The following is a 25509-nucleotide window of genomic DNA, read 5'->3' on the forward strand; positions in this document are numbered from 1 at the left end:
GAGGGACAAGGAGAGAGCGGGGGAGAGAGAGACAGAGAGAGAGCGGGGGAGAGACAGAGGGAGCGGGGAGAGAGAGAGGGACAGGGAGAGAGCGGGGGAGAGAGAGACAGAGAGAGAGCAGGGGAGAGTGAGAGGGAGGGAGCGGGGGAGAGAGTGAGACAGAGGGAGAGAGAGAGGGAGGGGGGAGAGAGAGACAGGGAGAGACAGAGGGAGCGGGGGAGAGAGACGGAGAGAGAGAGGGGGAGAGACAGAGGGAGAGAGAGAGGGAGTGGGGGAGAGAGGGAACGGGGGAGAGAGGGAGCAGGGGAGAGAGACGGAGAGAGAGTGGGGGAGAGACAGAGGGAGAGAGAGAGGGAGATACTGTAGAGAAGGAGTGGGGGAGAGAGAGAGAAGGAGAGGGAGAGAGGGGGAGAAAAGTATGTAAAATAAGGGGGAAAAGAGAGGGGAGAGAGAGGGGAAAAGAGAGTGAGAGACAGGGAGAGGAGAGAGAGAAGTACGAGTAGAGGGAGAGTGAGGGGGAGGTTGAGTGAGTTAGGGGGAGGGGGGAGTGTGCGGAGAAAGTGGGAGACAGTGAGGGGGGGTGATTAAGGGGGAGGCAGGGGGAGGGGAGAGAGTGCGGGGGGGGGGAGAGAGTGACTGGGGAGCGGGGTAGTGAGTAAGGGGGGGAGGGAGCGGGAGAATGTTAGTGAGGAGGGGGGAGAGAGAATGACAGAAAAGTAGGGGAAAGAGGGGAGGGGAGAGAGAGGGGAGGGAAGAGAGGGACAGGAGGGGGAGAGAGACGGGAGGGAGAGAGAGACGAGAGAGGGTAGGGGAGGGACAGGAGGGGGAGAGAGGAGGGGAAAGAGAGGGGGGAGTGAGACGAGAGGGGAGGGAGGGAAGAGAGGGGAGGGGGAGAGAGACGGAAGGGAGAGAGACGGGAGGGAGAGGGGAGGGACAGGAGGGGGAGAGAGACGGGAGGGGGAGAGAGACGGGAGGGAGAGAGAGACGAGAGAGGGGAGGGGAGGGACAGGAGGGGGAGAGAGGAGGGGAAAGAGAGGGGGGGAGTGAGACGAGAGAGGAGGGAGCAAAGAGAGGGGAGGGGGAGAGAGACGGAAGGGAGAGAGACGGGAGGGAGAGGGGAGGGACAGGAGGGGGAGAGAGACGGGAGGGAGGGACAGGAGGGGGAGATAGAGAGAGGAGGGGAAAGACAGGGGAGGGGGAGAAAGTTTCTCTTCTTCCAAACCACACGGGAAGAATCGTAAAGAAGAGGTAAGAAACGGTATAATGTGTGTGTATATATATATATATGTGCTGTGTTTGTACACTATATATAATGTGAGTATGTATAGCATATATAGAGATAGAGAGAGTGTGTGTGTGTGTATATATATATATATATATATATATATATATATATATATATATATATATATATCCATATGTGCTGTGTATGTACACTATATATATATATATATATATATATATATCCATATGTGCTGTGTATGTACACTATATATAATGTGAGTATGTATAGCATATATAGAGATAGAGAGAGTGTGTGTGTGTGTGTGTATATATATATATATATATATATCCATATGTGCTGTGTATGTACACTATATATATATATATATATATATATATATATATATATATATATATATATATATATCCATATGTGCTGTGTATGTACACTATATATATATCCATATGTGCTGTGTATGTACACTATATATATATATATATATATATATATATATATATATATACATATATATATATATATATATATATCCATATGTGCTGTGTATGTACACTATATATACAGTATATATATATATATTGTGACAGAAACCAGGGGTTGGTAATAAACTCCATATACAGGGCTCCCAGGATACTGAACAGTTTCTGTCCTGTCTAAGCTGAACAGGGCAGCCTCGTGGTACAGGCACTCCATTCCACAGTTTGTCTGCTGCCTGTTTTCTGTCACCTGTCATGCTGATTAGAGTTCAGGTATATAAGACCTGTTTCCTGTTTCCTCTGGGCCCCGCCCAAGAGCCTGGAAGGCTGTTGAACTGCAGAGGGGTGAGAAAGCCTCTTTCCCAAATCGCTTCATTCATTCTGTTAGTTTGTCTAAAGACTGCAAAGGTACTTATTTTGTTGGTGGAAGTGGACAAGCCACTTCCAACTCTGAGTCAGGGACATCTAAGTTTAAGTTATCGCTCAGACGAGCAGCTTTTTGTTTGGCTTTGTTTTCTGTTTAAACTGTGGCAGTCTCAGTGCCTGGGACTGAATAAACCAGGCATAGCCTGTTTAAAGGAACAGTACGTGACGTCTCATCATTTAACCTACCCTAAAAGACCGTGTTCTAACAGTCCCGGACAGACGGCGGAGCCCCGGAGTAAGCCGTTTGTCACATATGGTGGAGAATGCGGGCAGAACACTAAAAGGTCTGGGGGTTAAAGAACTTTAAAAAAAAAAAAAAAAAAAAAAAAGTTTTTTTTTCTCTCTCTCCAAACAAGATGGAAGACGTGGTGAGTGCGCTGGTACGCAATGTCGCTGTCCAGAGAGACGCGAATGAAGCCCTGCAACAGGCGAATGCAAACCAGCAAGAGACAAACCGCTTGCTGAAAGAGGAGCAACAGCGGTTCGCTCAGGGCTTACAGCAGGAACTCGAGATCCTGAGGGAGACTATCAGTAACCTTCCACTGGCAGCGGCAGCCCCAGTTCCGAAAATGACCAGGGCAAGCCACTACCTTCAGAAGATGGGACCCTCGGATGATGTGGAAGCCTATCTTCTCACGTTTGAACGCACGGCACAGAGAGAGGGATGGCCAGAAGCTGAGTGGGCTGGTCTAATCGCACCCTTCCTAAGCGGCGAACCCCAGAAGGCTTACTTTGATCTAGAGCCAGCCGAAGCTAACGTCTATGCAAAATTGAAGTTCGAGATCCTCGCCCGCCTCGGCGTAACCACGGCTGTTCGCGCCCAAAGGTTTCACGCATGGTCCTTCACGATGGATAAAGCCACCCGAAGCCAGATGTATGACCTCATCCACCTCGCCCGGAAGTGGCTACAACCCGAGATCAACTCAGCAAGCCACATCGTGGAACGGTTGGTCATGGACCAGTTCTTGAGGAAACTTCCCTCTGCCTTACGCCATTGGGTCAGTCGGAGTGACCCCCACAATGCGGATGAGCTTGTGGCCCTCGTAGAAAGGTACAATGCAGCAGGAGAGCACCCGCAACCCACAGTCGTGGAGCAACCCCACTACCCGAGGTTCCAGGACTCTTCCAGAGACGGTAAAAGGGTACCGGGGTTAAGGGGAGCTGAAGAGCGGCGACCACCTTCACGCAGCACCAGCAACAGTGGTTCGCACACTAAGGGCAATAGCCAACATGGGGAGCCGGGAAAAGGCTCTAAGTGGGACACAGACTATGTACCTAAATGTGTAAATTGTCATGAGAGGGGCCACACAGCAAAAATCTGCCCACTAAATGATGAGCCCATGCAATGCAAAAGCGTGGAACCTTATTCGCTGTTGTCCCAATGTATGGGCCCTAGCCCAGAGGACCCCTTGAATAACCATCTGTGGGCATTTGTAAAGGTTAATGGTAAGAGGGTTCGGGCACTTCTTGACTCTGGGAGTATGGTCACACTAGTGTCCGAATACCTATTGCCCATTAAGAAGAAACAGGTAAACAGTTCACAAAGAGTGGCAATTTGTTGTATACATGGGGATAATCATGAATATTCCACTGTTGATGTTTTTTTTGAAACAGAATTTGGTTCTTTAGATTTCAAGGTGGGTGTTGTACCCAAACTGGCACATGATGTGTTAATAGGGACCGACTTTCCCCATTTTCTAAAAATGTGGTCCCCAGCTCAGAATAGCGCCCAGAGTTCAATAGCAGACCATAACGAAGTGTTAGAAGAAACAAATCCTTTCCCTTTTTCAGAAATGGAGGTTGACGAGGGCCCAAATAAGAAAGGGGAAAAGGAGGAGTGCTGTGAAATTTCCTTCCCCATCACTACTTTGGTAGGGAATACCCCAAATCAAGATGTTGATCAGGCACTTACCACCCCAGTACAGGATAAGACCCTCGCTGACCTAGAGGTCAGTCCTGGGAGTTTTAAGAAGGCCCATTGGGAGGACCCCACATTAGCGGTAGCAAGGGGAAATATACGGGACCAGAATAGTACTCATGGCCAACCAGATAGGTCACTTGCTTACCCCTACTTCGAGGTAGAGAACGACCTAGTATATCGGGTTGATAAAAGAAAATCAGTTACAACTAAACAATTGTTGGTACCACGGACATTCCGTAACGTAGTATTACACCTCGCACATAGTCATCCATTGGGGGGACACCTAGGGGTGGAAAAGACAAAAGAAAAGGTTCTCCGAAGCTTTTATTGGCCTGGGGTTCTGGCAGAAATTACAAACTATTGTTCCTCATGCCCAGAATGTCAGATCACCGCCCCGTTCAAAGCATACCGCAGCCCATTGGTACCCCTTCCCATAATAGAGGTACCATTTGACCGGATTGCTATGGATCTAGTAGGACCCCTAATAAAGTCTGCTAGGGGACATCAGCATATATTGGTAATATTAGATTATGCTACCCGATATCCGGAGGCAGTTCCCCTACGTAGCACCTCTGCTAAAAACATAGCAAAAGAGTTAGTACTTCTGTTTTCCCGGGTCGGAATTCCTAAAGAGATCTTATCTGACCAGGGAACACCATTTATGTCCCAAGTAACAAAAGAGCTATGTAAACTCCTAAAAATCAAGCATCTCAGAACCTCAGTCTATCATCCACAAACAGATGGTTTAGTGGAAAGGTTCAATAAAACCTTAAAGAGCATGTTACGCCGGGCGGTCGATAAGGATGGGAAAAACTGGGACTGTTTGTTACCATACCTGTTATTTGCCATTAGGGAAGTTCCCCAGTCATCCACAGGCTTCTCCCCGTTTGAACTATTGTATGGCCGACATCCAAGGGGCTTACTGGATATAGCCAAAGAAACTTGGGAACACGAGGTTACCCCTTACAGAAGTGTAATAGAGCATGTTGCCCAAATGCAGGACCGCATTGCTGCAGTCCTACCCATAGTGAGGGAACACATGGAGAAAGCTCAAGAAGCACAAAGGAATACGTATAATAAGGGTGCTAGGGTCAGAATTTTTTTTCCAGGTGATAGGGTACTAGTTCTGGTTCCCACCGTGGAGAGTAAATTCCTTGCTAAATGGCATGGGCCATATGAGGTCTTGGAAAGAGTGGGAGAAGTAAATTATAGGGTAAGGCAGCCAGGTAGGAGGAAACCTGAGCAAATTTACCATATAAACCTACTCAAGCCCTGGAAAGATAGAGAGGTCTTGTTAACCCTAGTACCCCCAGGTCCGTCAGAGAATCAAGAAACTGACCCAGAGGTTAGCATAGCTGAAACACTGTCCGTGCATCAGAAACGAGAGGTCCAGAGTTTAGTGAGAAGGAACAAAGAAATCTTCTCTACACAGCCAGGTAAAACTAACGTAATTAAACATGACATAGTCTCTGAACCGGGGGTCCGAGTTAACCTTAAACCGTACCGAATCCCAGAGGCCAAGAGAGAGGCTATAAGTTTAGAGGTTAAAAAAATGCTAAAACTAGGCGTAATTGAGGAATCCCAAAGTGGGTGGAACAGCCCTATAGTTTTAGTCCCAAAGCCAGACGGTACAACAAGGTTTTGTAATGACTACCGGAAACTAAACGCGGTGTCAAAATTTGATACTTATCCTATGCCCAGGGTGGATGAACTTGTAGAGAGACTGGGCAAAGCCCGATATCTCACAACCCTAGACCTAACAAAAGGGTACTGGCAGGTTCCCCTCACAGAAAGGGCAAAAGAAAAAACAGCCTTCTCAACCCCAGACGGCCTCTTTCAATATAAGGTGCTGCCTTTTGGCTTACATGGAGCTCCCGCCACATTCCAAAGAATGATGGATAAAATTTTAAAACCACATGTTCGGTACGCTGCCGCCTACCTGGATGATGTGGTAATCCATAGTGAAGATTGGCAGTCCCACCTTCCAAAGGTCCAAGCTGTGCTCGACGCAGTTCGGTCTGCTGGACTAACTGCTAACCCCGCTAAATGCACTATTGGTCTGGAGGAGGCCAAGTATCTGGGGTATTCTATTGGTAGAGGGTTACTCAAACCACAAACACTCAAAGTAGAGGCGATACAAAATTGGCCAAGGCCAGTCACAAAAAAACAAGTAAGGACCTTTTTGGGGTTAATTGGCTACTATAGGAGGTTTATTCCCAATTTTGCAACTAAGGCAACCCCACTAACCGACCTCACAAAAGCAAGAGGACCGCTAATGGTAAAGTGGTCCCCCGAAGCCGAACAGGCCTTTAGAAGCCTGAAAGAAGCTCTCTGTGCCCAACCAGTGTTGGTCACACCTGACTTCTCCAAAGAGTTCGTAGTCCAAACCGACGCATCTGAGGTAGGGCTGGGGGCGGTACTCTCCCAGGAGTCTCAAGGGGAGGAGCACCCCATCCTTTATTTAAGTAGGAAACTAAATCCCCAGGAGAAAAATTACTCCATAGTCGAGAAAGAGTGTCTCGCAATAAAGTGGGCTGTAGAGACACTCAAGTATTATCTGTTGGGGAGAAAGTTCCGATTGGTCACAGATCATGCACCCCTTACCTGGATGTGTCAAAATAGGGAGAAGAATGCTAGGGTGACCAGGTGGTTCCTAAGCCTACAGCCCTTTAAATTTTCTGTGGAACACAGGTCGGGGCACAAACATGGCAATGCCGACGGGTTGTCAAGGATGCACTCCCTAATATCCATGGTCGCTCACCCCTCGAGGTCTGAGCTGGGGGGGAGGATATGTGACAGAAACCAGGGGTTGGTAATAAACTCCATATACAGGGCTCCCAGGATACTGAACAGTTTCTGTCCTGTCTAAGCTGAACAGGGCAGCCTCGTGGTACAGGCACTCCATTCCACAGTTTGTCTGCTGCCTGTTTTCTGTCACCTGTCATGCTGATTAGAGTTCAGGTATATAAGACCTGTTTCCTGTTTCCTCTGGGCCCCGCCCAAGAGCCTGGAAGGCTGTTGAACTGCAGAGGGGTGAGAAAGCCTCTTTCCCAAATCGCTTCATTCATTCTGTTAGTTTGTCTAAAGACTGCAAAGGTACTTATTTTGTTGGTGGAAGTGGACAAGCCACTTCCAACTCTGAGTCAGGGACATCTAAGTTTAAGTTATCGCTCAGACGAGCAGCTTTTTGTTTGGCTTTGTTTTCTGTTTAAACTGTGGCAGTCTCAGTGCCTGGGACTGAATAAACCAGGCATAGCCTGTTTAAAGGAACAGTACGTGACGTCTCATCATTTAACCTACCCTAAAAGACCGTGTTCTAACAGTCCCGGACAGACGGCGGAGCCCCGGAGTAAGCCGTTTGTCACAATATATATATATATATATATATATATATATATATATATATATATATATCCATATGTGCTGTGTATGTACACTATATATATATATATATATATATATATATATATATATATATATATATATATATATATATATATATATATATATATACAGTGGTTGACAAATCACCAAAAAATCTACTCGCCACACAAAAAAATCTACTCGCCACCTAGTACCAAACGTGTGCTGCTTGGGCCAATATTTACTCGCCCGGGGGTTAAATCCACTCGCCCGGGGCGAGCAAATGTATAGGTTTGTCGAACACTGTATGTATATATATATATATATATATATATATATATATATATATATATATATATATATATATATATATATATATATATATATGTGAGTATGTATAGCATATATAGAGATAGCGTGTGTGTGTGTATATATATATATAGTGTGTAGTGTGTGTATGTATAGTAATATACAGATAGTGTGTGTGTGTGTGTGTGTGTGTGTGTGTGTGTGTGTGTGTGTGTGTGTGTGTGTGTGTGTGTGTGTGTGTGTGTGTGTGTGTGTGTGTATATTGTGTGCATGTATAGTAGATAGAAAACACCCCATATACTGTATAAGAAACAATTAGCTCACAATTGGCAACTGTGCTCGTCAATACAGGTACACACACTATACAGGTACGCACACTATACAGGTACACACACAATACAGGTACGCACACTATACAGGTACGCACACTATACAGGTACACACTATACAGGTACGCACACTATCAGATACACACACTATACAGGTACGCACACTATACAGGTACACACACTATACAGGTACACACACTATACAGGTACACACTATACAGGTACGCACACTATACAGGTACACACACTATACAGGTACACACACTATACAGGTACACACACTATACAGGTACGCACACTATACAGGTACGCACACTATACAGGTACGCACACTATACAGGTACACACACTATACAGGTACACACACTATACAGGTACACACACTATACAGGTACGCACACTATACAGGTACGCACACTATACAGGTACACACACTATACAGATACGCACATTATACAGGTATGCACACTATACAGGTACACACACTATACAGGTACGCACAATACAGGTACGCACACTATACAGGTACACACACTATACAGGTACACACACTATACAGGTACGCACACAATACAGGTACGCTCACTATACAGGTACGCACACTATACAGGTACGCTCACTATACAGGTACGCTCACTATACAGGTACACACACTATACAGGTACGCTCACTATACAGGTACGCACACAATACAGGTACGCACACTATACAGGTACACACACTATACAGGTACGCTCACTATACAGGTATGCACACAATACAGGTACGCACACTATACAGGTACGCACACTATACAGGTACACACTATACAGGTACACACTATACAGGTACGCACACTATACAGGTACGCACACTATACAGGTACACACTATACAGGTACGCACACTATACAGGTACGCACACTATACAGGTACGCACACTATACAGGTATGCACAATACAGGTACGCACTATACAGGTACGCACACTATACAGGTACACACTATACAGGTACGCACACTATACAGGTACGCACACTATACAGGTACACACACTATACAGGTACGCTCACTATACAGGTATGCACACAATACAGGTACGCACACTATACAGGTACGCACACTATACAGGTACACACTATACAGGTACACACTATACAGGTACGCACACTATACAGGTACGCACACTATACAGGTACACACTATACAGGTACGCACACTATACAGGTACGCACACTATACAGGTACGCACACTATACAGGTATGCACAATACAGGTACGCACACTATACAGGTACGCTCACTATACAGGTACACTCACTATACAGGTACACACACTATACAGGTACGCTCACTATACAGGTACGCACACTATACAGGTACGCTCACTATACAGGTACGCACACAATACAGGTACACAAGTATACAGGTACACACACTATACAGGTACGCACACTATACAGGTACACAAGTATACAGGTACACACACTATACAGGTACGCTCACTATACAGGTACACACACTATACAGGTACACACACTATACAGGTACGCACACAATACAGGTATGCACATAATACAGGTATGCACATTACAGGTATGCACAATACAGGTACGCACACTATACAGGTACGCACACTATACAGGTACGCACACTATACAGGTACACACTATACAGGTACGCACACTATACAGGTACGCACAATACAGGTACGCACACTATACAGGTACGCACACTATACAGGTACGCACAATACAGGTACGCACAATACAGGTACGCACAATACAGGTACGCACAATACAGGTACGCACACTATACAGGTACGCACAATACAGGTATGCACAATACAGGTACGCTCACTATACAGGTACGCACAATACAGGTACGCTCACTATACAGGTACGCACAATACAGGTACGCACAATACAGGTACGCACAATACAGGTACGCACAATACAGGTACGCTCACTATACAGGTACGCACAATACAGGTATGCACAATACAGGTACGCTCACTATACAGGTACGCACAATACAGGTACGCTCACTATACAGGTACACACTATACAGGTACGCACACTATACAGGTACGCACAATACAGGTACGCACACTATACAGGTACGCACACTATACAGGTACGCACAATACAGGTACGCACAATACAGGTACGCACAATACAGGTACGCACAATACAGGTACGCTCACTATACAGGTACGCACAATACAGGTATGCACAATACAGGTACGCTCACTATACAGGTACGCACAATACAGGTACGCTCACTATACAGGTACGCACAATACAGGTACGCACAATACAGGTACGCACAATACAGGTACGCACAATACAGGTACGCACAATAGAGGTACGCACAATACAGGTACGCACAATACAGGTACGCACAATACAGGTATGCACAATACAGGTACACAAGTATACAGGTACACAAGATACAGATAAACACACAATACAGGTACACACACTATACAGGTACGCACAATACAGGTACGCACACTATACAGGTACGCACACTATACAGGTACGCACACTATACAGGTACGCACACTATACAGGTACGCACTATACAGGTACGCACAATACAGGTACACACACTATACAGGTACACACTATACAGGTACGCACAATACAGGTACGCACAATACAGGTACGCACAATACAAGTACGCACAATACAGGTACGCACACTATACAGGTATGCACACTATACAGGTATGCACACTATACAGGTATGCACAATACAGGTACGCACAATACAGGTACGCACAATACAGGTACGCACACTATACAGGTACGCACAATACAGGTACGCACACTATACAGGTACGCACACTATACAGGTATGCACACTATACAGGTACACACTATACAGGTACGCACACTATACAGGTATGCACACTATACAGGTACACACTATACAGGTACGCACACTATACAGGTATGCACAATACAGGTACGCACAATACAGGTACGCACAATACAGGTATGCAGTATACAGGTACACAAGATACAGATAAACACACAATACAGGTACACACACTATACAGGTATGCACAATACAGGTACACACAATACAGGTACACACTATACAGGTACGCACACTATACAGGTATGCACAATACAGGTACACACACTATACAGGTATGCACAATACAGGTACACACACTATACAGGTATGCACAATACAGGTACACACACTATACAGGTATGCACAATACAGGTACACACAATACAGGTACGCACAATACAGGTACACACAATACAGGTACGCACACTATACAGGTACGCACACTATACAGGTATGCACACTATACAGGTACACACTATACAGGTACGCACACTATACAGGTACGCACACTATACAGGTATGCACACTATACAGGTACACACTATACAGGTACGCACACTATACAGGTATGCACACTATACAGGTACACACTATACAGGTACGCACACTATACAGGTATGCACAATACAGGTACGCACAATACAGGTACGCACAATACAGGTATGCAGTATACAGGTACACAAGATACAGATAAACACACAATACAGGTACACACACTATACAGGTATGCACAATACAGGTACACACAATACAGGTACACACTATACAGGTACGCACACTATACAGGTATGCACAATACAGGTACACACACTATACAGGTATGCACAATACAGGTACACACAATACAGGTACGCACAATACAGGTACACACAATACAGGTACGCACAATACAGGTACGCACAATACAGGTACGCACAATACAGGTACACACAATACAGGTACGCACAATACAGGTACGCACAATACAGGTACGCACAATACAGGTACGCACAATACAGGTACGCACAATACAGGTACACACAATACAGGTACGCACAATACAGGTACACACAATACAGGTACACAAGTATACAGGTATATATATATTACAAAACCTTATTACTGGCTCCCCGGGTGTTGGAAGGGCCCCCGGGTGTTAGATGGGCTCCCGGGTGTTGGGCGGGCCCTCGGGGGTTTGGACGGGTGAAGGACGGGCCCCCGGGTGTTGGACGGGCCCCCGGGTGTTGGACGGGTGAAGGTCGGGCCCCCGGATGTTGGACGGGTGAAGGTCGGGCCCCCGGGTGAAGGACGGGCCCCGGGTGTTGGACGGGCCCCCGGGTGTTGGACGAGTGAAGGTCGGGCCCCCGGGTGAAGGACGGGCCCCCGGGTGTTGGACGGGTGAAGGTCGGGCCCCCGGGTGAAGGACGGGCCCCCGGATGTTGGACGGGTGAAGGTCGGGCCCCCGGGTGAAGGACGGGCCCCCGGGTGTTGGACGGGCCCCCGGGTGTTGGACGGGTGAAGGTCGGGCCCCCGGGTGAAGGACGGGCCCCCGGGTGTTGGACGGGCCCCCGGGTGTTGGATGGGTGAAGGTTGGGCCCCCGGGTGTTGGACGGGCCCCCGGGTGTTGGACGGGTGAAGGTTGGGCCCCCGGGTGTTGGACCGGCCCCCGGGTGTTGGATGGGTGAAGGTTGGGCCCCCGGGTGTTGGACGGGTGAAGGTTGGGCCCCCGGGTGTTGGACGGGTGAAGGTTGGGCCCCCGGGTGTTGGACCGGCCCCCGGGTGTTGGACGGGTGAAGGTCGGGCCCCCGGGTGTTGGACCGGCCCCTGGGTGTTGGACGGGTGAAGGTCGGGCCCCCGGGTGAAGGACGGGCCCCCGGGTGTTGGACGGGCCCCCGAGTGTTGGACGGGCCCCCGAGTGTTGGACGGGTGAAGGTCGGGCCCCCGGGTGAAGGACGGGCCCCCGAGTGTTGGACAGGCCCCCGGGTGTTGGACGGGCCACAGGGTGTTGGACGGGCCCCCGAGTGTTGGCTGGGTGAAGGTCGGGCCCCCGGGTGAAAGACAGGCCCCCGGGTGTTGGCTGGGTGAAGGTCGGGCCCCCGGGTGTTGGACGGGCCCCCGGGTGAAAGACGGCCCCCCCGGTGTTGGCTGGGTGAAGGTCGGGCCCCCGGGTGTTGGGTAGGCCCCCCGAGTGTTGGCTGGGTGAAGGTCAGGCCCCCGGGTGTTGGCTGGGTGAAGGTCGGGCCCCCGGGTGTTGGACGGGCCCCCCGAGTGTTGGCTGGGTGAAGGTCAGGCCCCCGGGTGTTGGACGGGCCCCCGAGTGTTGGCTGGGTGAAGGTCGGGCCCCCGGGTGTTGGACGGGCCCCCTGGTGTTGGCTGGGTGAAGGTCGGGCCCCCGGGTGTTGGACGGGCCCCCGGGTGAAAGACGGCCCCCCCGGTGTTGGCTGGGTGAAGGTCGGGCCCCCGGGTGTTGGACGGGCCCCCCGAGTGTTGGCTGGGTGAAGGTCAGGCCCCCGGGTGTTGGACGGGCCCCCGAGTGTTGGCTGGGTGAAGGTCGGGCCCCCGGGTGTTGGACGGGCCCCCTGGTGTTGGCTGGGTGAAGGTCGGGCCCCCGGGTGTTGGACGGGCCCCCGGGTGAAAGACAGGCCCCCGGGTGTTGGCTGGGTGAAGGTCGGGCCCCGGGTGTTGGGCGGGCCCCCGGGTGAAAGACGGGCCCCCCGGTGTTTGGCTGGGTGAAGGTCGGGCCCCCGGGTGTTGGGCGGGCCCCCCGGTGTTTGGCTGGGTGAAGGTCAGGCCCCCGGGTGTTGGGCGGGCCCCCCGGTGTTTGGCTGGGTGAAGGTCGGGCCCCCGGGTGTTGGGCGGGCCCCCCGGTGTGCTGGGTGAAGGTCGGGCCCCCGGGTGTTGGACGGGCCCCCCGGTGTTTGGCTGGGTGAAGGTCGGGCCCCCGGGTGTTGGTCGGGCCCCCGGGTGTTGGACGGGCCCCCAGACTCCCTAACGGCCCCTTGCTGCCCTCTTGCAGGGTTCCGGCCGCCATGAGCCTGGGTAAGAAGAGGAGCGGCTTCCAGATAACCAGCGTGACCAGCGATTACCAGCCTCCCCCCTCGCCCTCGTCCCCCCCCACTGACCGCTCCCTGTCACCCCCCACCGGACCCCGCTCTCCCCCCACGTCCCGCTTCCGGGTTGTGCGCCTGGACCAGGCGGCCGTGGGAGGGGGCCACGGGTACAAGAGGGGCCGATGGAGCTGCGTGGATTTCTACCAGGCGGCAGGAGGGCCGCAGAGGGCGGGCGCCGGGCACTCGCTGGACTCGGGGCTCCCCCGGGCTGCCCCCCAGCACCAGGACCTGTTACTGTCCCCAGGCACCGGGGGGAGGGGGCACCAAGGTCCCTGGTCCCAGGGGGCACTCGTACTGGGGGGGGCAGCGGAGACCGAGATCAGGGCACAGGTGAGAGGACAACCCCTTTATCTCTCTCTCACTCCCCTCTCTTCCCATCTCGCCCCCCCCAGCCACCCCCCCCTCTCTTGCCATCTCTCCCCCCCCCAGCCACCCCCCCCCTCTCTTCCCATCTCTCCCCCCTCCCAGCCACCCCCCCCTCTCTTCCCATCTCGCCCCCCCCAGCCACCCCCCCCTCTCTTGCCATCTCGCCCCCCCCACCTGCTCTCCTCTCTCTCCCCCACTTGCACTAATCTCTCCCCCACCCTCTCTCTCTCCCACCATCTCTCATCTCTCTCTCCTCTCCCCTCCTTCTAAACCGTCTCTCATCGCTTCCCCCTATTCACCTCCTCTTCTCTCTCACCCTATGTTAGTTTTGGATCTGTCACCTGGCTCAGATTGTTGTCACTGCAACTTTCCATCATACAGCGTGTTTATCATCCCTGAGACTCTCTGTGTCACCGTGTCACCCTGCGGGGGGAGGGACAGTCTCATAGCTCCCTTCTGTCTGTGTCACTGTGTCACCCTGCGGGGGGAGGGACAGTCTCATAGCTCCCTTCTGTCTGTGTCACTGTGTCACCCTACGGGGGGAGGGACAGGCTCATAGCTCCCTTCTGTCTGTGTCACCCTGCGGGGGGAGGGACAGACACATAGCTCCCTTCTGTCTGTGTCACTGTGTCACCCTGCGGGGGGGAGGGACAGGCTCATAGCTCCCTTCTGTCTGTGTCACCGTGTCACCCTGCGGGGGAGGGAGAGTCTCATAGCTCCCTTCTGTCTGTGTCACTGTGTCACCCTGCGGGGGGAGGGACAGTCTCATAGCTCCCTTCTGTCTGTGTCACTGTGTCACCCTACGGGGGGAGGGACAGGCTCATAGCTCCCTTCTGTCTGTGTCACCCTGCGGGGGAGGGACAGGCTCATAGCTCCCTTCTGTCTGTGTCATCCTGCGGGGGGAGGGATATACTCATAGCTCCCTTCTGTCTGTGTCACTGTGTCACCCTGCAGGGGGAGGGACAGACTCATAGCTCCCTTCTGTCTGTGTCACTGTGTCACCCTGCGGGGGGAGGGACAGACTCATAGCTCCCTTCTGTCTGTGTCACTGTGTCACCCTGCGGGGGGAGGGACAGGCTCATAGCTCCCTTCTGTCTGTGTCACTGTCACCCTGCGGGGGGAGGAACAGACTCATAGCTCCCTTCTGTCTGTATCACTGTGTCACCCTGCGGGGGGGGAGGGACACACTCATAGCTCCCTTCTGTCTGTGTCACTGTGTCACCCTGCAGGGGGAGGGACAGACTCATAGCTCCCTTCTGTCTGTGTCACTGTCACCCTGCGGGGGGAGGAAGAGACTCATAGCTCCCTTCTGTCTGTATCACTGTGTCACCCTGCGGGGGGGGAGGGACACACTCATAGCTCCCTTCTGTCTTTGTCACTGTGTCACCCTGCGGGGGGAGGGACAGACTCATAGCTCCCTCCTGTCTGTGTCACTGTGTCACCCTGCGGGGGGAGGGACAGGCTCATAGCTCCCTTCTGTCTGTGTCACTGTGTCACCCTGCGGGGGGAGGGACAGACTCATAGCTCCCTTCTGTCTGTGTCATCCTGCGGGGGGAGGGATATACTCATAGCTCCCTTCTGTCTGTGTCACTGTGTCACCCTGCGGGGGGAGGGACAGACTCATAGCTCCCTTCTGTCTGTGTCACCCTGCGGGGGAGGGACAGACTCATAGCTCCCTTCTGTCTGTGTCACTGTGTCACCCTGCGGGGGGAGGGACAGGCTCATAGCTCCCTTCTGTCTGTGTCACTGTGTCACCCTGCGGGGGGAGGGACAGTCTCATAGCTCCCTTCTGTCTGTGTCACCCTGCGGGGGGAGGGACAGACTCATAGCTCCCTTCTGTCTGTGTCACTGTGTCACCCTGCGGGGGGAGGGACAGGCTCATAGCTCCCTTCTGTCTGTGTCACTGTGTCACCCTGCAGGGGGAGGGACAGACTCATAGCTCCCTTCTGTCTGTGTCACTGTGTCACCCTGCGGGGGGAGGGACAGTCTCATAGCTCCCTTCTGTCTGTGTCACTGTGTCACCCTGCGGGGGAGGGGCAGTCTCATAGCTCCCTTCTGTCTGTGTCACTGTGTCACCCTGCGGGGGGAGGGACAGACTCATAGCTCCCTTCTGTCTGTGTCACTGTGTCACCCTGTGGGGGGAGGGACAGACTCATAGCTTCCTTCTGTCTGTGTCACTGTGTCACCCTGCGGGGGGAGGGACAGTCTCATAGCTCCCTTCTGTCTGTGTCACTGTGTCACCCTGCAGGGGGAGGGACAGACTCATAGCTCCCTTCTGTCTGTGTCACTGTGTCACCCTGCGGGGGGAGGGACAGTCTCATAGCTCCCTTCTGTCTGTGTCACTGTGTCACCCTGCGGGGGGAGGGACAGACTCATAGCTCCCTTCTGTCTGTGTCACCCTGCGGGGGGAGGGATAGACTCATAGCTCCCTTCTGTCTGTGTCACTGTGTCACCCTGTGGGGGGAGGGACAGACTCATAGCTCCCTTCTGTCTGTGTCACTGTGATACCCTGCGGGGGGAGGGACAGGCTCATAGCTCCCTTCTGTCTGTGTCACTGTGTCACCCTGCGGGGGGGAGGGACAGGCTCATAGCTCCCTTCTGTCTGTGTCACTGTGTCACCCTGCGGGGGGAGGGACAGACTCATAGCTCCCTTCTGTCTGTGTCACTGTGTCACCCTGCGGGGGGAGGGACAGGCTCATAGCTCCCTTCTGTCTGTGTCACTGTGTCACCCTGTGGGGGGAGGGACAGACTCATAGCTCCCTTCTGTCTGTGTCACTGTGTCACCCTGCGGGGGGGAGGGACAGACTCATAGCTCCCTTCTGTCTGTGTCACTGTGTCACCCTGCGGGGGGAGGGGCAGACTCATAGCTCCCTTCTGTCTGTGTCACTGTGTCACCCTGCGGGGGGAGGGACAGACTCATAGCTCCCTTCTGTCTGTGTCACTGTGTCACCCTGCGGGGGGAGGGACAGGCTCATAGCTCCCTTCTGTCTGTGTCACTGTGTCACCCTGCGGGGGGAGGGACAGGCTCATAGCTCCCTTCTGTCTGTGTCACTGTGTCACCCTGTGGGGGGAGGGACAGACTCATAGCTCCCTTCTGTCTGTGTCACTGTGTCACCCTGCGGGGGGGAGGGACAGACTCATAGCTCCCTTCTGTCTGTGTCACTGTGTCACCCTGCGGGGGGAGGGGCAGACTCATAGCTCCCTTCTGTCTGTGTCACTGTGTCACCCTGCGGGGGGAGGGACAGACTCATAGCTCCCTTCTGTCTGTGTCACTGTGTCACCCTGCGGGGGGAGGGACAGTCTCATAGCTCCCTTCTGTCTGTGTCACCCTGCGGGGGGAGGGACAGGCTCATAGCTCCCTTCTGTCTGTGTCATCCTGCGGGGGGAGGGACAGGCTCATAGCTCCCTTCTGTCTGTGTCACTGTGTCACCCTGCAGGGGCAGGGATATACTCATAGCTCCCTTCTGTCTGTGTCACTGTGTCACCCTGCGGGGGGAGGGACAGTCTCATAGCTCCCTTCTGTCTGTGTCACTGTGTCACCCTGCGGGGGGAGGGACAGGCTCATAGCTCCTTCTGTCTGTGTCACTGTGTCACCCTGCGGGGGGAGGAACAGACTCATAGCTCCCTTCTGTCTGTGTCACTGTGTCACCCTGCGGGGGAGGGACAGACTCATAGCTCCCTTCTGTCTGTGTCACTGTGTCACCCTGCGGGGGAGGGACAGTCTCATAGCTCCCTTCTGTCTGTGTCACTGTGTCACCCTGCGGGGGGAGGGGGAGGCTCATAGCTCCCTTCTGTCTGTGTCACTGTGTCACCCTGCGGGGGGAGGGACAGACTCATAGCTCCCTTCTGTCTGTGTCACTGTGTCACCCTGCGGGGGGAGGGACAGACTCATAGCTCCCTTCTGTCTGTGTCACTGTGTCACCCTGCGGGGGGAGGGACAGACTCATAGCTCCCTTCTGTCTGTGTCACTGTGTCACCCTGCGGGGGGAGGGGACAGTCTCATAGCTCCCTTCTGTCTGTGTCACTGTGTCACCCTGCGGGGGGAGGGACAGTCTCATAGCTCCCTTCTGTCTGTGTCACTGTGTCACCCTGCGGGGGGGGGGACAGACTCATAGCTCCCTTCTGTCTGTGTCATCCTGCGGGGGGAGGGATATACTCATAGCTCCCTTCTGTCTGTGTCACTGTGTCACCCTGTGGGGGGAGGGACAGACTCATAGCTCCCTTCTGTCTGTGTCACTGTGTCACCCTGCGGGGGGAGGGACAGGCTCATAGCTCCCTTCTGTCTGTGTCACTGTGTCACCCTGCGGGGGAGGGGCAGTCTCATAGCTCCCTTCTGTCTGTGTCACTGTGTCACCCTGTGGGGGGAGGGACAGACTCATAGCTCCCTTCTGTCTGTGTCACTGTGTCACCCTGCGGGGGGAGGGACAGGCTCATAGCTCCCTTCTGTCTGTGTCACTGTGTCACCCTGTGGGGGAGGGGCAGTCTCATAGCTCCCTTCTGTCTGTGTCACTGTGTCACCCTGCGGGGGGAGGGACAGACTCATAGCTCCCTTCTGTCTGTGTCACTGTGTCACCCTGTGGGGGGAGGGACAGACTCATAGCTTCCTTCTGTCTGTGTCACTGTGTCACCCTGCGGGGGGAGGGACAGTCTCATAGCTCCCTTCTGTCTGTGTCACTGTGTCACCCTGCAGGGGGAGGGACAGACTCATAGCTCCCTTCTGTCTGTGTCACTGTGTCACCCTGTGGGGGGAGGGACAGTCTCATAGCTCCCTTCTGTCTGTGTCACTGTGTCACCCTGCGGGGGGAGGGACAGACTCATAGCTCCCTTCTGTCTGTGTCACCCTGCGGGGGGAGGGACAGACTCATAGCTCCCTTCTGTCTGTGTCACCCTGCGGGGGGGAGGGATAGACTCATAGCTCCCTTCTGTCTGTGTCACTGTGTCACCCTGTGGGGGGAGGGACAGACTCATAGCTCCCTTCTGTCTGTGTCACTGTGTCACCCTGCGGGGGGAGGGACAGACTCATAGCTCCCTTCTGTCTGTGTCACTGTGATACCCTGCGGGGGGAGGGACAGGCTCATAGCTCCCTTCTGTCTGTGTCACTGTGTCACCCTGCGGGGGGAGGGACAGGCTCATAGCTCCCTTCTGTCTGTGTCACTGTGTCACCCTGCGGGGGGAGGGACAGACTCATAGCTCCCTTCTGTCTGTGTCACTGTGTCACCCTGCGGGGGGAGGGACAGGCTCATAGCTCCCTTCTGTCTGTGTCACTGTGTCACCCTGTGGGGGGAGGGACAGACTCATAGCTCCCTTCTGTCTGTGTCACTGTGTCACCCTGCGGGGGGGAGGGACAGACTCATAGCTCCCTTCTGTCTGTGTCACTGTGTCACCCTGCGGGGGGAGGGGCAGACTCATAGCTCCCTTCTGTCTGTGTCACTGTGTCACCCTGCGGGGGGAGGGACAGATTCATAGCTCCCTTCTGTCTGTGTCACTGTGTCACCCTGCGGGGGGAGGGACAGGCTCATAGCTCCCTTCTGTCTGTGTCACTGTGTCACCCTGCGGGGGGAGGGACAGGCTCATAGCTCCCTTCTGTCTGTGTCACTGTGTCACCCTGTGGGGGGAGGGACAGACTCATAGCTCCCTTCTGTCTGTGTCACTGTGTCACCCTGCGGGGGGGAGGGACAGACTCATAGCTCCCTTCTGTCTGTGTCACTGTGTCACCCTGCGGGGGGAGGGGCAGACTCATAGCTCCCTTCTGTCTGTGTCACTGTGTCACCCTGCGGGGGGAGGGACAGACTCATAGCTCCCTTCTGTCTGTGTCACTGTGTCACCCTGCGGGGGGAGGGACAGACTCATAGCTCCCTTCTGTCTGTGTCACTGTGTCACCCTGCGGGGGGAGGGACAGACTCATAGCTCCCTTCTGTCTGTGTCACTGTGTCACCCTGCGGGGGGAGGGACAGTCTCATAGCTCCCTTCTGTCTGTGTCACCCTGCGGGGGGAGGGACAGGCTCATAGCTCCCTTCTGTCTGTGTCATCCTGCGGGGGGAGGGACAGGCTCATAGCTCCCTTCTGTCTGTGTCACTGTGTCACCCTGCAGGGGCAGGGATATACTCATAGCTCCCTTCTGTCTGTGTCATCCTGCGGGGGGAGGGACAGGCTCATAGCTCCCTTCTGTCTGTGTCACTGTGTCACCCTGCAGGGGCAGGGATATACTCATAGCTCCCTTCTGTCTGTGTCACCCTGCGGGGGGAGGGACAGGCTCATAGCTCCCTTCTGTCTGTGTCACTGTGTCACCCTGCGGGGGGAGGAACAGACTCATAGCTCCCTTCTGTCTGTGTCACTGTGTCACCCTGCGGGGGAGGGACAGACTCATAGCTCCCTTCTGTCTGTGTCACTGTGTCACCCTGCGGGGGAGGGACAGTCTCATAGCTCTCTTCTGTCTGTGTCACTGTGTCACCCTGCGGGGGGAGGGACAGGCTCATAGCTCCCTTCTGTCTGTGTCACTGTGTCACCCTGCGGGGGGAGGGACAGACTCATAGCTCCCTTCTGTCTGTGTCACTGTGTCACCCTGCGGGGGGAGGGACAGACTCATAGCTCCCTTCTGTCTGTGTCACTGTGTCACCCTGCGGGCGAGGGACTGGCTCATAGCTCCCTTCTGTCTGTGTCACTGTGTCACCCTGCGGGCGAGGGACTGGCTCATAGCTCCCTTCTGTCTGTGTCACTGTGTCACCCTGCGGGGGAGGGAAAGTCTCATAGCTCCCTTCTGTCTGTGTCACTGTGTCACCCTGCGGGCGAGGGACTGGCTCATAGCTCCCTTCTGTTTGTGTCACTGTGTCACCCTGCGGGGGAGGGACAGGCTCATAGCTCCCTTCTGTCTGTGTCACTGTGTCACCCTGCGGGGGGAGGGACAGACTCATAGCTCCCTTCTGTCTGTGTCACTGTGTCACCCTGCGGGGGGAGGGACAGTCTCATAGCTCCCTTCTGTCTGTGTCACTGTGTCACCCTGCGGGGGGGGGGGGGGGGAGGGACAGACTCATAGCTCCCTTCTGTCTGTGTGACTGTGTCACCCTGTGGGGGGAGGGACAGACTCATAGCTTCCTTCTGTCTGTGTCACTGTGTCACCCTGCGGGGGAGGGACAGGCTCATAGCTCCCTTCTGTCTGTGTCACTGTGTCACCCTGCGGGGGGAGGGACAGTCTCATAGCTCCCTTCTGTCTGTGTCACTGTGTCACCCTGCGGGGGGAGGGACAGACTCATAGCTCCCTTCTGTCTGTGTCACCCTGCGGGGGAGGGACAGACTCATAGCTCCCTTCTGTCTGTGTCACTGTGTCACCCTGCGGGGGGAGGGACAGACTCATAGCTCCCTTCTGTCTGTGTCACTGTGTCACCCTGCGGGGGAGGGACAGGCTCATAGCTCCCTTCTGTCTGTGTCACTGTGTCACCCTGCGGGGGGAGGGACAGACTCATAGCTCCCTTCTGTCTGTGTCACTGTGTCACCCTGCGGGGGAGGGACAGGCTCATAGCTCCCTTCTGTCTGTGTCACTGTGTCACCCTGCAGGGGGGAGGGAGAGTCTCATAGCTCCCTTCTGTCTGTGTCACAGTGTCACCCTGCGGGGGGAGGGACAGGCTCATAGCTCCCTTCTGTCTGTGTCACAGTGTCACCCTGCGGGGGAGGGACAGTCTCATAGCTCCCTTCTGTCTGTGTCACTGTGTCACCCTGCGGGGGAGGGACAGTCTCATAGCTCCCTTCTGTCTGTGTCACTGTGTCACCCTGCAGGGGGGAGGGACAGACTCATAGCTCCCTTCTGTCTGTGTCACTGTGTCACCCTGCGGGGGGAGGGAGAGTCTCATAGCTCCCTTCTGTCTGTGTCACTGTGTCACCCTGCGGGGGAGGGAGAGTCTCATAGCTCCCTTCTGTCTGTGTCACAGTGTCACCCTGCGGGGGGAGGGACAGTCTCATAGCTCCCTTCTGTCTGTGTCACTGTGTCACCCTGCGGGGGGAGGGACAGACTCATAGCTCCCTTCCGTCTGTGTCACTGTGTCACCCTGCGGGGGGAGGGACAGTCTCATAGCTCCCTTCTGTCTGTGTCAGTGTCACCCTGCGGGGGGAGGGACAGGCTCATAGCTCCCTTCTGTCTGTGTCACTGTGTCACCCTGCGGGGGGAGGGACAGGCTCATAGCTCCCTTCTGTCTGTGTCACTGTGTCACCCTGCGGGGGAGGGACAGACTCATAGCTCCCTTCTGTCTGTGTCACTGTGTCACCCTGCGGGGGAGGGACAGGCTCATAGCTCCCTTCTGTCTGTGTCACTGTGTCACCCTGCGGGGGGAGGGACAGACTCATAGCTCCCTTCTGTCTGTGTCACTGTGTCACCCTGCGGGGGGAGGGGACAGGCTCATAGCTCCCTTCTGTCTGTGTCAGTGTGACCCTGCGGGGGGAGGGACAGACTCATAGCTCCCTTCTGTCTGTGTCACTGTGTCACCCTGCGGGGGGATTGACAGGCTCATAGATCCCTTCTGTCTGTGTCACTGTGTCACCCTGCAGGGGGAGGGACAGGCTCATAGCTCCCTTCTGTCTGTGTCACTGTGTCACCCTGCGGGGGGAGGGACAGACTCATAGCTCCCTTCTGTCTGTGTCACTGTGTCACCCTGCGGGGGGGAGGGACAGACTCATAGCTCCCTTCTGTCTGTGTCACTGTGTCACCCTGCGGGGGGAGGGACAGGCTCATAGCTCCCTTCTGTATGTGTCACCCTGCGGGGGGAGGGACAGACTCATAGCTCCCTTCTGTCTGTGTCACTGTGTCACCCTGTGGGGGGAGGGACAGACTCATAGCTCCCTTCTGTCTGTGTCACTATGTCACCCTGCGGGGGAGGGACAGGCTCATAGCTCCCTTCTGTCTGTGTCACTGTGTCACCCTGCGGGGGGAGGGACAGACTCATAGCTCCCTTCTGTCTGTGTCACTGTGTCACCCTGCGGGGGGAGGGACAGACTCATAGCTCCCTTCTGTCTGTGTCACTGTGTCACCCTGCGGGGGGAGGGACAGTCTCATAGCTCCCTTCTGTCTGTGTCACTGTGTCACCCTGCGGGGGAGGGACAGTCTCATAGCTCCCTTCTGTCTGTGTCACTGTGTCACCCTGCGGGGGGAGGGACAGGCTCATAGCTCCCTTCTGTCTGTGTCACTGTGTCACCCTGCGGGGGGAGGGACAGGCTCATAGCTCCCTTCTGTCTGTGTCACTGTGTCACCCTGCGGGGGGAGGGACAGGCTCATAGCTCCCTTCTGTCTGTGTCACTGTGTCACCCTGCGGGGGGAGGGACAGGCTCATAGCTCCCTTCTGTCTGTGTCACTGTTTCACCCTGCGGGGGGGAGGGACAGTCTCATAGCTCCCTTCTGTCTGTGTCACTGTGTCACCCTGCGGGGGAGGGACAGGCTCATAGCTCCCTTCTGTCTGTGTCACTGTGTCACCCTGCGGGGGGAGGGACAGGCTCATAGCTCCCTTCTGTCTGTGTCACTGTGTCACCCTGCGGGGGGAGGGACAGTCTCATAGCTCCCTTCTGTCTGTGTCACTGTGTCACCCTGCGGGGGGAGGGACAGACTCATAGCTCCCTTTTGTCTGTGTCACTGTGTCACCCTGCGGGGGAGGGACAGACTCATAGCTCCCTTCTGTCTGTGTCACTGTGTCACCCTGCGGGGGGAGGGACAGGCTCATAGCTCCCTTCTGTCTGTGTCACTGTGTCACCCTGCGGGGGGAGGGACAGACTCATAGCTCCCTTCTGTCTGTATCACTGTGTCACCCTGCGGGGGGAGGGACAGGCTCATAGCTCCCTTCTGTCTGTGTTACTGTGTCACCCTGCGGGGGGAGGGACAGACTCATAGCTCCCTTCTGTCTGTGTCACTGTGTCACCCTGCGGGGGGAGGGACAGGCTCATAGCTCCCTTCTGTCTGTGTCACTGTGTCACCCTGCGGGGGGAGGGACAGGCTCATAGCTCCCTTCTGTCTGTGTCACTGTGTCACCCTGCGGGGGAGGGACAGGCTCATAGCTCCCTTCTGTCTGTGTCACTGTGTCCCCCTGCGGGGGGAGGGACAGACTCATAGCTCCCTTCTGTCTGTGTCACTGTGTCACCCTGCGGGGGGAGGGACAGACTCATAGCTCCCCTTCTGTCTGTGTCACTGTGTCACCCTGCGGGGGAGGGACAGGCTCATAGCTCACTTCTGTCTGTGTCACTGTGTCACCCTGCGGGGGAGGGACAGGCTCATAGCTCCCTTCTGTCTGTGTCACTGTGTCACCCTGCGGGGGAGGGACAGGCTCATAGCTCCCTTCTGTCTGTGTCACTGTGTCACCCTGCGGGGGAGGGACAGACTCATAGCTCCCTTCTGTCTGTGTCACTGTGTCACCCTGCGGGGGGAGGGACAGTCTCATAGCTCCCTTCTGTCTGTGTCACTGTGTCACCCTGCGTGTGACACACTATCATGTCTCTCTCCCTCTCTCTCTGCAGCTCTCTCCTCCCGCAGACCCCTCCTCTCGCCCTGTGTCCCCTCTCGCCTCTCCGCACCGTGACGTCCGTCCCTCCCGGGACGTCTCTGATGTCTTCACCGAGCGTCTTATTCTGGCCCGATCTGTCTTCTGCATGGGAGAGAGTGACCGTGAGAGGTGAGCACCCAGCGCTCTCATTCAGAGACAGCACCCAGCGCTCTCATTCAGAGACAGCACCCAGCGCTCTCATTCAGAGACGGCACCCAGCGATCTCATTCAGAGACAGCACCCAGCGCTCTCATTCAGAGACAGCACCCAGCGCTCTCATTCAGAGACGGCACCCAGCGATCTCATTCAGAGGCAGCACCCAGCACTCCCCCTCTCTCCCAGCCTCGCACTCTCCTGGGGAATGTGAGATATGTTCACACATAGACATTAAACAACCCGCAGAGCATCGCTCCCTATCCCCTCTCCCTGCCAGAGACTCGCAGAGCGTCGCTCCCTTATCCCCTCTCCCTGCCAGAGACCCGCAGAGCGTCTCTCCCTTATCCCCTCTCCCTGCCAGAGACCCGCAGAGCGTCTCTCCCTTATCAGAGATATGGTTGTGTAGCGCACAGCATCCAAAAACGAAGGCAGGTCTGGCGAAAACTTTCTTTATTTGAAGCAAGGCATAAAAAGAGG

The 25509-nt window shown here is 54.4% G+C and overlaps 1 protein-coding gene across 1 annotated transcript; it reads left to right on the plus strand.

Annotated features, from left to right (window-relative positions):
• Positions 1-1104: 1104 nt before the first annotated feature.
• Positions 1105-25414, plus strand: LOC142475663 (TSC22 domain family protein 4-like). The gene is made up of 3 exons (XM_075581435.1): positions 1105-1248; positions 13906-14329; positions 24851-25414. The coding sequence occupies exons 2-3, from the start codon at positions 13919-13921 to the stop codon at positions 25007-25009; spliced, it is 570 nt and encodes a 189-aa protein (XP_075437550.1). The 5' UTR covers positions 1105-1248; positions 13906-13918; the 3' UTR covers positions 25010-25414.
• The last annotated feature ends 95 nt before the right edge of the window (positions 25415-25509 follow it).

This window comes from Ascaphus truei, unplaced genomic scaffold (genome assembly GCF_040206685.1).
Source record: "Ascaphus truei isolate aAscTru1 unplaced genomic scaffold, aAscTru1.hap1 HAP1_SCAFFOLD_1313, whole genome shotgun sequence".
NCBI classification, from domain to species: Eukaryota; Metazoa; Chordata; class Amphibia; order Anura; family Ascaphidae; genus Ascaphus; species Ascaphus truei.

Excerpts from the sequence above, each read along its gene's own strand:
- LOC142475663 (XM_075581435.1), top strand. The coding sequence starts at position 13,919 with ATGAGCCTGGGTAAGAAGAGGAGCGGCTTCCAGATAACCAGCGTGACC. Across the intron at positions 14,330-24,850 it reads AGACCGAGATCAGGGCACAG|CTCTCTCCTCCCGCAGACCC; the intron begins GTGAGAGGACAA and ends CTCTCTCTGCAG.